This window comes from Centruroides vittatus, unplaced genomic scaffold (assembly GCF_030686945.1).
Source record: "Centruroides vittatus isolate TY-2023 unplaced genomic scaffold, ASM3068694v2 contig_824, whole genome shotgun sequence".
Taxonomy (NCBI): Eukaryota; Metazoa; Arthropoda; class Arachnida; order Scorpiones; family Buthidae; genus Centruroides; species Centruroides vittatus.
Window position 1 is genome coordinate 457,719 of NW_027122537.1, and position 12,877 is coordinate 470,595.

Here is a 12,877-nt window from a genome sequence, read left to right on the forward strand (position 1 = left end):
GATTTGGATAACTGAAAATCCAGATAATCCAGAAAAATCATTAACTATATAAATAACGCAGTTTATAGACTTTGTATTTTATATTTCTATAGTCTTCTTCAACATAACAACCACTCTTTTATTTAGATGTAATTTTTGCAGTGTTTACTTCATTTCACAAATGTTTGAAGATGAATGATACTGAACGAAACAATAAGAGGCTTCAGGATGTTGAGTTAATTATTTGCATGGTTACAAACAAACAACTTATTAATTATCACACTGACTGTCATGAGAAACACAGCATTTTTATTCAACAGGAAAGTAGCAATTTTTTAAAATTGAGAATTTTAAAAGATTAGAAAAGGTTCAACAAAACATTAATGAAATTGAAAGAACACTCCCTCGGATTTCATAACAATGAACATCGTATGCTGATTCATAGGAAACAAGTCTATCCTTGTTACACTTAGGCAATAATGTAATTAGTTCTTTGATTTTTTTTGAATTTATAGGTGTTCCATAAGTCTATCTTTCTGAAACAGGGATTGTTTTTATAATCTAGATTAATGAATGGAGTTCCACTGTGTGTGTGTGTGTGAGTGAGTGAGAGAGTATATATATATTATCATCATTAGTTTTTTCTTAAATATTTAAATTAAATGATCATAAGAATCTAAATCTAAAAATGTATGAGCCATTCACAGGCCAAATTGATTAACTCCATTTGTAAATCTTTAATATAATTGTTATTTTTACATTTTTCGTGTAACTAATTTTATATATTTATTTAAATTTAAAGTTTAAAGGGAATTTTGAAAAAAAAAATTATATTATCAATTTTTATACTTTGTTTCGTGGAGTTAATTGATTTCGCAAGTGAGCGGCTCATATATATGTTTAATTGCAGATACTAATAATAATGATGATATATCAAATACATATCAAAGATTTGATAATCCCAATGAAGATATTACAAATTTATCTACATCATTACATACAAAAGAAGTTACAAATATGATACGAGGAGTTTGGTATAAAACACTTAGTCCTTTATCCATTGAAGATAATACAGAAAATTTGGTCAATAAAATTAATGGTAAGTTTATTATTGATGTTAACTTCTTATTAATCTGAATTAGTTTTTTTCATTTTATTTTTAATAAACTTATTCTACAGCAGAAAATCAACAAAATGGAAAGTTTGTTTTTTATCAAGATCCATCAGTGATTATTTCACAAAGTGCCCTTCCTGCAGATAATCCAAATGAAATGATTGATCTCAATGAGGAGAAGAAAGAAAACATGTAGGTTTTTACAAATTATTTTTAGCAAACAATTATCAAGAATGAATAAATTATCTTATTTGTATTCTTTATATAACACGCATGTTTTAATTTTACATTATACAGCATTAAATTAATTTAGATAAGTTAAAAGATTCTATTTAATTTCAAAAATATTAAATGCAGTGGATCTCCATTTAACAGAAAAATACTTTGTCTTATAGGAAAAATTTAAAAACATTTTTATTCATGAATAGAACATGCTAAAAATGTGGTCTCATAAGCACCCCAGATGTGCCTTAATTCCTTCATTCCAATAAATTAATAAAAGAATGTAAACAGATATCTGTCATTTGACAGATATCTGTTTGTTTATTTATGACAGAAGAATGTAATCTGTCATTTGACAGAGTTTTGGGTGAATTCAAACTAATTTGAATTACAGTCAAGAAACGGTACACACCTTTTTGATTTAAATGATATGAGTCCCAATGATCAGTAAACATCTCCAGTTGGGATCAGACTGTAATGTCAAATTAAAATGTCAGTGTCAACCTGTCCTATGCCTGAGATGGTTTTGAATTTTCCCTAGAAACAAGTGTGACCAATCAGGATGGGAGGACTGGAGTTCAAAACCAATTGGGATTTTTTATCAACAGTCAAATCTTTTAAACATTCATGTCTTAAGGACATGTGGAATTTTTCAGTCACTGACAGCTAACCCTGTGGCAAGTGTTTTTCTTCATACTTTGCTGAACACTTGAATTTTCTGTGCTGTCACTTTTTTTCCAGTCACCAACATGTGGCTGTGACTTTCTTCATCCCTTGGACTATCATTATCATCATCATCTTTGGAGCACCAAACTGGTTTCAACTTTTATCAGTGGGACCATTATTGAGGAAAGGAATAACAAAATAATCCAAAACAAATTTCACTGATGAATTGTAATATTTCGTATGGCAACAAATTTGAGGTTGGTTGTGTTTGTTTGGATGTGTGTAATATTGCTCAAGTAAAGAACATTGAAAGAAAAAACAAGTCATTCTTTCTTCCTGAACTACTACATCTGCATTGGTGACCTTTCTGACCATGTCATGTAGATCAGGTTGCAAATTTTGAACTCAATGCTTTGCATCTTCTTAGCAGATGTGAAGCATTGTCATGTGATTCTCACAAAAGGTTGGAATAATGAGCCAGAACACATTTGATTTAATGGACTTCCAGTAATATCAGACATCCCTTCCTCAATTAAACTACTAAATTAAGAGTTTATTGTATTAGAAAATTACAGCGTTTTTATTTATCTTGCTTTTCTGAAACATTTTAATAATGTGTTTTTTGATTTGATAAAAATTTGTTTATTTATTAGAGTTGTGAACATGTTCTCTGAATTAAATACCAACATACAAAATGACTGATTTTTGCTATAGTTGTATTATGGAATAATTAGTCTTATGTTCATAAATAAAGTTTTACACAGTTTAAAAGCAATTATTCCAAGAAAATCCAAATTCCTTATTTTATAGAAGTCTTTTCTATAAAAATTGATAAACACTTTGGATATTTGCTTGTTTTCAGATCAAATACAGTGAGTGATTGGTTAACAAACCTAATCTGTTCCAAGACTTTGTTCACCATCTGAATTGTTCATTAACTGATTATCAATTTACCATAGGTTTTTATGAAAATTTCATTAATTTGTTCTGGGGACCTCAAAAAATAAAAATATATTATACTGTACTTTCTTACTATGTCTATTTATATGTAATAATAAAAATACATATATTCACACTCTTGCATTTTTATTAGTCATGTTTTTTCTGTTTGTTTGGGGTTAAAGAACCTGTCTAATATCAATTACTTTTCTCTTCTTCGGAATTTTTCAGAAGTAATTAATAATAGCATTGAAATTGTAGCGATCCCCCAAGACTATTAACCTCAACTTGGTTTGGATGCCATTCTAAAACTGTTGTTCTGACATCCTTCCATTTCTTCAAAAGATCTTTAATAACAGATATCGGCATTAATTCTCTTTTTTTAGAAGAAAACATATCTCGCAGAATTTCTTGGTATTCTTCTGTCGTCAGATCAGTTTCAGGTTTTATTATGGGCTCTTCAACATTCTTTATTTCTCAGATTTGATTTTTGTTAGTCCTTTAGCTGCTTGAATCTTCTTGATTATACTGTATGTTTCTTAGATAAGATTGTACTGCAGCCTACTATAGACCTGTTCAAGCCATACTGCCCAGCAACATCAGACATCATCTGCCCACTCCCTACCTTTGCTAGTATACTCCCACCTTTTGGAAATAAAAACCCATGCAATGCTTAACGAGTGCCCACCCGACAGTCTCGTGAATACTACAAAAGAATTGTTTGTCAGAAAAATAAAAGGCTGGAATTACAAGGGAAAGTTTTTCAAAGTTTGGAGGAATACTATCCAATCAGTATATACCGGGTTGAGTGTCAATGTTGATGTATTCCGTGCTACAAAAAGTTTTGAATTGCTGTCTAAAGACAAGGGAAGACCAGTCTGTATTCGTTATTTTATGTTGCTGCTGCTTGTGTTTGTTCTGTGAGGTGTTTGCTAACCAATCACCCACTGTACTAACTTGAAACTTTTAAATGATGACCCCCAGAGGAAGAATGATCCCGTCAGTAAATTCTAATTTTGAGATAATTAATAAAAAATTTTTACATGGTATTTCTCATATATTTTTTTTTTTTTTTTTGCACCTGAGATGTAAGAAATTCATGCAATGACAAATTTTTCCCTAACAGCTGAATTTAATATTTTCTTGAAATTTGAAACCACAAACTCAGGACGGTATGTACTGTACATCAAATTTGGTTGACATTTGCTCAATAATTCTTTCTATTACTGTATTTTCACAGATTGTCCAGCATCTGGCTTTATCCAGGGAAGACCATGAAATCATATATGGTATATCGTATGGTAAAAACTGGCATGCTGGTTTAAGTGAGGTTATACATCCTTTTCTAGAGGGTGCATTTAAAAAAACGAGTTGTAAAAGCAAATGAGTTTTTATTCTAAAACTGAAACTGTCAGCATTACATCAAAAACTAAATCAATCCTCAAAAATAGTTTGTCATCTTTTCTATTGGATTTCCAATGAACAGGAGAAAATTTTTTATCCACACTTTTAAGCAGATTTTGTGAATGATAAAGAGAGGCTTCATCTTGTAATCTCCAGAAGCATTGCCACATAGTAAAAGTGATACATTCTCCTTTGAAACCTTGTAGCCAGGCTGTGATTTTTCATTTTTCACTAAAAATGTTATAGTGAGCATGTCTCTTCCATAATAAGCCTGTTTTGACGGCATTAAATAAAAGATTATCTGTATAATTTCCTTCAATAATTTGTGGCAATTCACCAGGAAAACTAGCTGCTGTTTTTTGTCAGCACTTGCAATTTCACCTTGTACACAAACACTACGAATGCTCGATTGCTTTTTAAACCAATTAAAACCACCCTGAACTTGCAGAGAATGTTTCTTCAACTACTGATAACAGATCATTTTTGCTTCCTAATTTTTTTGTTTTTAAAGTTTTTCAAACAAATTCAATACTTTTGTTTTTATAGTCATTTAACTAAGGAATTGTCTTTTAGTTAAAATCAACTATCCACACTGACAAAAGCATTTTCATTTCAATCATAAGATGTCTTCTGTTTCTTGTAGTTTGGATCCCAGATGAGGTTAATGCACATTGTCCTAGCTGCTTATAGTTTGCAGCATGGTCTAAAATATGGCAAATAATTGATTTGTTTAGACCATACTCTCTTGCAATTTTGGCTTTGGTTACTGGCTTCATACTTATTTATTATATGCAACTTATCTTCTAAGCTGATCAGGCTACATTTCTCCCTTGATGGCTGTGTAGACTTCATATCATCCTTGTCTCTTTTGGCATTCATTGTAGGGGTAAATAAGAAGAGAAATAAATATCTACATGTACTTCAGTCAAAATGTATCAGCTAAAATGTATGTAGACTACAGAACAAATGATTTTCCTAAACTGAATGAACATGGATGAAAAGAGCATCATTTTCTGACAAAACTACATATAAATCATTTCATGTAAATGCTTGGCTACATTTTCACTGCAGTTCTTGACCCAGTATTGCCACTAGTATGATACGAATTATGTTGAATAAAGATGTCTTAAAAAATAATTCAAAATCTGTATAATACTAATATAATGTCTCTCTTAAGCAATCACTTTCTACATTAACATTTTCATATAGTGCACAGAAATTTTTTCTCATAAGAGACTGCAAAGACAGTACAGATAAAGGATTACTTTCAGTTGTCTTTAAAAATAAGGAAAAGCATTCAGACAAAATGTAGTTGTGTAGATGTAAAGAATTTCTAACATCTTGACCAACTATTTTTACTAAATAGGTAAAACATTTGATAAGCCACTGCATGTAGACAGACAGACAGATTGCACCATCAAATTATTAGTAATGTCTTTACAGCTATATAGCACTAGTTAGATTTCAATTTTTTTCTCTATTATATAACATTTTTATAAAAATCAAGGAAGTTGAATGAAATAACCTGCATAAAAGATAAATTTATTTTAATTTTGCATTGAACTTTTTATTTATTTATTTAATAATAGAGAAAGTAAATAGGAAATTTGTTTTTTCTTAAAGAATAAATTTCTATTGAAAAATAGACATCAATAGTCATTTTAAATTTATTTTTATAATTTTATCTATTTTGAATACTTCAATAAATATTACAATTTAACTTTTACCTGTAACCTTTACTTTTACAACTTAACTTTTACTTGTACCTGTTTATTAATTTTACATCATTTATTACTGAATTTTTCTTTCATTGATTGATATTGTTTGGTCTATACATTAAAATACAAACACACTTTAAAACTTTAAATTTTCAGTTACCTATTATTATAATTTTTTTCAGTGCATTAGTTAACTGTGTGATAATTTTTTTTGAGAAATATTATTATTATTTGTAATCTACAGTAGACCTCCCTATAACACGGTAGATACGTTCCATGTTATATGAATCCGTGTTGTACGAGTCACTTAAATACATGAGCCAATCACAGCCCGGCACATGTGCAGTTTAGGGGCTACAGCTGTTTGAAAGGTTTTCTTCCATAAAATTAATCAATTCTAGATTAATTTGACTCAACATTTCCAAAACATGTATAATTTTTTGGGAATAATTCATATAAACTATGCTATAAACAAAAAAAATTGTAGGATTACTTAGAGTGCACACTGTTAGACAACGCCATTGCTTAAGCATGTCTTCGTCGCGGAGCGGCTCATCGAACAGTGGGCACATGTTTCCTGATCAGCGAATTTTTTGCAGAAAAATAACTTAAATTAAAAATAACTTTGGAGATGATATTAATAAAAATATAATTTTTATGGTCGTTGGGTAATAAATGTTTTTTAGTAGGTTCAGTGCTTGTTTAAACTCCATGGTTTGTACAACATCTGCTGTTGGTCCAGATTTGACCAATCTTGTTGTGACACGAGTCAGTGATGACGTTTTACTGTGTTATACGAGTCTCTTTTAGCGTGTTATACGAACACAATCGCAATTTTTTTGCCGTGTTATATGAACCCGTGTTATAGGGGGGGTCTACTGTAGTCATTATTTATTTATAATTGATATCTTGATTATATCTAAAAATTCTAATTTATTATTCAATTAATTTAACTATATTTTTACGTTTTATTAAAATTGAATATATTATTTGAAAAAATTTTAAATATTTTTAATGATTTAAAGTTAAATTACTTTTTAAATTAGGCCACCACCTGATTATATTCAAGAGCATGTGGAACGACCAATATCAGGAATTTTACAGCCTGCTATAGATATTCCAATTGAAGATCAAAACCAAGTAAAACATTTAATTTTTTATTTTTGTAAAAAATTGTTAGGAATTGTTACATTACAGAAAATATTAATGAATATATGATAAGCTGTTGAAAATATTGTCAGTAAAAATTTTTATTTTATTAATAATTTGAAAGAAGAGAGAGTGATTTGTTTTTAATAATTGAATTAAAAATTAATTTTTATTTTTCTCATAATAGTATATATGATTTTACAGAATCTATAGAAAAAAAATCATGGGTTAACTTTTTTATAAAAACTGTTTATATAAGCACTTAAAATTTTTATATTTCATTAAAGTAAACTATTTTAAAATTTATGAAACTTGTTTTATGTACAATTAATTAGATATATTTCAAATAATACTCAAATATTAAAAATGATAGCTAAAAAAATATAATTTTGCACCCAATGATTAAACTGTGAAAATATAATTTATCCTCATAATAACTGACTGGGTAAGTTTGTTAATAAATGACACTCATGGAATAAAATCATAAGCTGTATACAACTTCTCTGCACTTAACAGCTTACCTATTTTATGACTGATTGGACTTATGACCCACTCTCCAGCACAGGGAATTCCCTTACTTGAACTTTGTTGACAGTAGTATTTGCAGTTAGTAGTATTCACTATGTGAAGAATTTGCAATCTTTAAGATTACATGTTTTATTTATAAATTTGTACTTTATTGAACATCCCATTTGAAGGATTCAATAACTAAAATATTAATCTGAATGTTTTATTTTTATGAATGAACTTCAAACTTTTTTGTACATAATTTTTGCAGATTGTACACCTATCCCTCGTTTTACATGGTACTTTTTTTACACGTTTTCGCTTTTACACGGTTTAAAAAATAAATGTAGAAAATAAACTGGCTATGATCAAAAGGAACAATTTTTAACTCTAATCTACATCTATATTCCAATCCACCTTAATTATATGTTATAGTTGATATTTAGGATACTAGGTGACAGTTTTATTTCAATCCTTCAAATACTAACCGATAAACCGATATAAGGTACTCCCCCATAAGCACAAAGTTGCATTCATTGCACATAGTTTTAAACCAGAAAATTTTAATTTTTCGTATTCATAAGTAACAAACGATTACATTATTTTTAATTACATTTTTTACATTACATTACATTACACAATTACATTACATTTTTATGAATCTTTCAGATTTTATTTTTTGTTCTATTGTACTTTGTATTTAATTAATAAAAGAATATATTTTTTTTTTTCCTTTCAATATTTTTGTTTGATTTATGTACCTTTAAAAAATTGAAAAAAATACATAATTAATAAACAACGAAATTATGCGTTTTTTGCATACTTTTCGATTTACACAGTTTTACATTCAAAAAGATACAAATTCGATTTACACGTTTTTCTCAGGAACCTATCTTCCATGTAAATCGAGGGATAGGTGTATTTTTATGTTCTGTAATATGTAAGAGATGCAAATGAAAACAGAGTTTAATTGGGCTGTTGCCAGAGGGATATTTTTAACATTTTACATATTGAGGCAGACAAGCAGCCTCAAATGAAAGGTTGACTCCATCATGGAACTGTTAATTCTCCTGATGTGCATGCAAAGAAACAACATAAGAAGACACCTATGCATTATGTACTTTACTAAATTTTTTAAAAATTTTGTAAATTTTAAAAATTTATTGAGGTGGTGTTTTCTTTAGACTTTTTCTTTATCCATAATAAATAAATAATGATTAAGCTACTCATTTAACGAACACTTCACTTAACAACCTAGTTGTAAGAATGGAACTCTGTCGTTAAATGAGGAGTGTCTGTAATATATGATTATTCAAGAACAAAAATCAAAATTTAAAAACATCAGAATAGTTAACTATTCTCAAAACTTTCAGAATAGTTAAATATCTTTAGGTATTTCACTATTCTCAAAGTAAACTTCAAAGTTTTGATGTATGTAGTATACAATCTGAGGTGTGGTGTTGTTCTCCAGTGTTCTGTTGTATTTTCTAGAAATGTAATGAGTGTGGGATGTATTTTGTAGATTTCTGTTTTGTTTGTGTACTTGTCTGAGAATGACTGAGTCTGAGTAACTGTCTTCTGCATCCCATGTAGTTTCTACAACAGCATTTTTGTTGCTCTGCAAGAATTTTCTGTTGATCAATATGCTAGTATATTTTGTTCTTGCTGCATGAAGTTAGTATTGTGTAGAGTGTAGAGATATATAATTAGTCTGTATTGTGTAGGATTTTTGGGTTTCATGTATGTGATGCTATGTATAAGAAATTTTGGCATGTCTTGTGGATTGTTGATAGTCTGTAAAATGTTTGGCTAGTTTTGGTGCAGAGATGTAAATTTTTTGTATCAGAAATTGCAAATGTCTACAGATGTCTTCAAACTATGTTTTTTCTGTACTGTACTTTGGATGCTGTGTTTGTTTCAACACAAGGCATGATTGCTATATTATAAATTTTTTGATCTTCATGTTTGATCCTGTGCGCTGAATTCTTGTATGATTGGATTGGATCATAGAGCAGACCCAGTAATCTGCAAGTTGTTTTTCTGGTGGTGTATCATTTTTTTATTATTATTTATAACTGATATTTAATTATTTTTATTAATTTAGACTATTTTTAAAATTTAATTTAATAAAGTTTAATTTATAAAATTTATTGTAATTAATTTTTTTTAGTCAAGTGATGATGATGAAATGGTTTGCCAATCGAAAATGGAAGAATTAACTTTATATCCACCTAATTGCACTGAACAATTTGAAGCAAAAGTTCATATTGCATCTACTCCATTTTCAGGAATTAAAAGTAATTTTTCTGCTGAAATGAATCCTCGAGATAAATCTTTTATTTCAGAATCTGTTAATAGTGGTCAAGTTATGCAACCACAGTCATTTAATGCTTTGCCATACAATAAATCTAACATTGAAAATAAAGCTTATACTCGGAATGGTAGTGAGTTAAGGTAAATAATGAATTAAATTATTTTAATTTAAGCACTTTTGTAGCATATATAGAACGAAAATTAAATGTATCAATAAAATTTATTTTTGGTGAAGTTGATAGTTTTTCAATTAACCCTTTGTCTACAAAATTCTCATAAATTGAGTGTTGCATCTGGGTAGATGACCACTATAGCCTGATGTAAGATTGTCACATAATTATAAGACCACCTGTCATTTTTTAATTTCATAAAAATGAATGAAATATATATTTGATTACTGTTATAATAATGTCTATTATTTCAAATTATATAGTATTTATCACTGTAATAATACACACAATTTTATTAATTTTTTTTACAAAATATCTAAAAACATACCGTCTCAAAAATATAAGACCACATACAAAATATTATTAAAATAAAATTATTTAAAAGATTTTTTTAAACTAAAAACTGTTGATATTACGTTCATCTATTCATTGGTATGTCATTTTCACAGTTTTTATCACATTTTAAATCTGTTGTATGCTGTTTTCTACAATTCCACATGGAAAGGAGCTTTCGGAGGATGAAATTCATCAAAGTTATACTATTGTAGTTCAGAAGGGAAGTCGGAAAGAGAAATAACACAAGTACTAAATAGACCTAAAATATCAATTCTTAACATATCAAAAACAGAAAATTTATGCAAGAAAAGGCAATCGGGACATAAGAAATCCCTGAGTAATTGAGATTGCAGAAGAATGTTTGGGCAAACCACCAGGAATAATGTGTCTACCAGGGAAATATCTTATGAGATGGACAATAAAGTATCACATACAACAATTTGGAGGTGTGTGCAAAAGAATCCTATTGTTAAATATTCAACAATGAAAGCCATTCCAAAACTATCAGACTCTTGCAAAATAGCTTGACTTGAATGGGCTGAAAATTTCGTGTTTTGGAAAGAATGGAGAACTATCATATTTTCTGATGAAAAAATTTCAACTTCGATGGACCTGCTGGAAAGACTTGTTACTAGCCTGATCTATGCAAAGAGCCAAAGGAATATATATAAAGGCTATATATATATATATATAGGCTTTATATATACATATAAAGGCAAATGGGAGGGTTCTGTGATGTTTTGGGGTGCATTTTCTTTTTCAAGAAAAGTTGATCTTGTTAGCATTTCTGATAGACTTAACATATTTTGATATTTTTCTGAGTTAAGTAATCATTTACTAGCATTTGGACCCTATCTTGGTGGTAATAGTTGGATATTTCAACAAGATAATGCCTCTTGTCACAATTCAAGTGCGGCCAAAAAAAAATGGTTTGAAAAGGAAAATATTAGTTTTACCATGGCCATCAAGAAGCCCAGACTTGAATCCCATAGAAAACCTATAGGGTGTATTAGTAAGAAAAGTGTGTGCAAATTATTATCAATATTTTCATGTAAATGAACTAGAAGAAGCAATTATAAGAGCCAGGATGAAATAAAGGAAGAATCACTTCAGAAATTAGTTAATTCTATGCAAAAGAGAGTTTATAATAATGTTTTAAAAAGGGAAAGTCCAATTCGTTATTGATTGATTACTTATATTTGTAAAAAAAAAAATTGTGTGTTATTTCACTGATAAATATTGTATAATTTGAAATAATAAACATTATTATAACAGTAATGAAATAAATATTTCATTTATTTTTATGAAATTAAAAAAATAAGAGGTGACTTATAATTGTGACAGACCTTAAGATCAATTTTGCATTGAGTTATGTTTAGATAAATGTACTCTTTCTTGTCAAGTGGTCTTCTAGTTCCAATTGAAGTAGCAAATCTGGCTTTTTCATATTCAAAGGGTTAAATTTAATAGAAAGGTGTAAGTTTCGAATTCTTTATAGTTTTATTTTTTTATACTATAAAGGCTGATCATTTAATTTGTGGAATAATGCTAGATTTTTTTCTTATTGTTGCTGTTAGTTTTCTGGGGATTTGTCATCACAGTAGACCCCCCTATAACACAGTAGATATGTTCCATGTTATATGAATCCGTGTTGTACGAGTCACTTAAATACATGAGCCAATCACAGCCTGGCACGTGTGCAGTTTAGGGGCTACGGCTGTGTGAAAGGTTTTCTTCCATAAAATTAATCGATTCTATACTAATTTGACTCAACATTTCCAAAACACATATAATTTTTTGGGAATAATCCATATAAACTATGCTATAAATAAAAAATTGTAGGATTACTTACAGAGTGCACACTGTTCGATGACGCCATTGCTTAAGCTTGTTTTTGTTGCAGAGTGGCTCATCGAACGGCGGGTGCGTGTTTCCTGATCAGTGACTTTTTCATAGAAAAATAATTTAACTTTGGAGACACCATTAATAAAAATATAATTTTTTATGGCCGTTGAATAATAATTGTTTTTTTAGTAAGTCCAGTGCTTGTTTAAACTCAACAGTTTGTACAATATCTGCTATTGGTCCAGATTCTACCAATCCTGTTGCAACACAAGTCGGCGATGATGTTTTACCGTGTTATACAAGTTTCTTTTAGTGTGTTATACAAACACGATCGCAATTTTTTCACCATGTTATATGAACCTGTGTTATAGGGGGTGTCTACTGTACATCTGTCATTGCCATATCCATGTTATATGCATTCTGAAATCTGAAATTGTTCAAGTTGTCGTTGTGTGTCTATACCTCCCAGTCAGATGTTTCATGACTGAACAATATTTTGAAGCACTTGTTTGTTT

At 29.2% G+C, this 12,877-nt stretch overlaps 1 protein-coding gene and 1 long non-coding RNA gene across 2 annotated transcripts in view; both read left to right on the forward strand.

The window, feature by feature from the left end:
- Positions 1–12,877, forward strand: part of LOC136982402 (mitotic checkpoint serine/threonine-protein kinase BUB1-like) — a 101,655-nt gene that overhangs the window by 58,963 nt on the left and 29,815 nt on the right. Inside the window, exons 16-19 of the mRNA XM_067278894.1 lie at positions 890–1,078; positions 1,159–1,285; positions 7,089–7,182; positions 9,869–10,152. Of these exons, the coding sequence (XP_067134995.1) occupies positions 890–1,078; positions 1,159–1,285; positions 7,089–7,182; positions 9,869–10,152 (694 nt within the window). The remainder of the gene's footprint in view (positions 1–889; positions 1,079–1,158; positions 1,286–7,088; positions 7,183–9,868; positions 10,153–12,877) is intronic.
- LOC136982393 (uncharacterized) lies at positions 3,386–3,564 on the forward strand. Its single transcript, XR_010881887.1, has 2 exons — positions 3,386–3,454; positions 3,491–3,564. It is a non-coding gene; the product is annotated as an uncharacterized lncRNA (long non-coding RNA).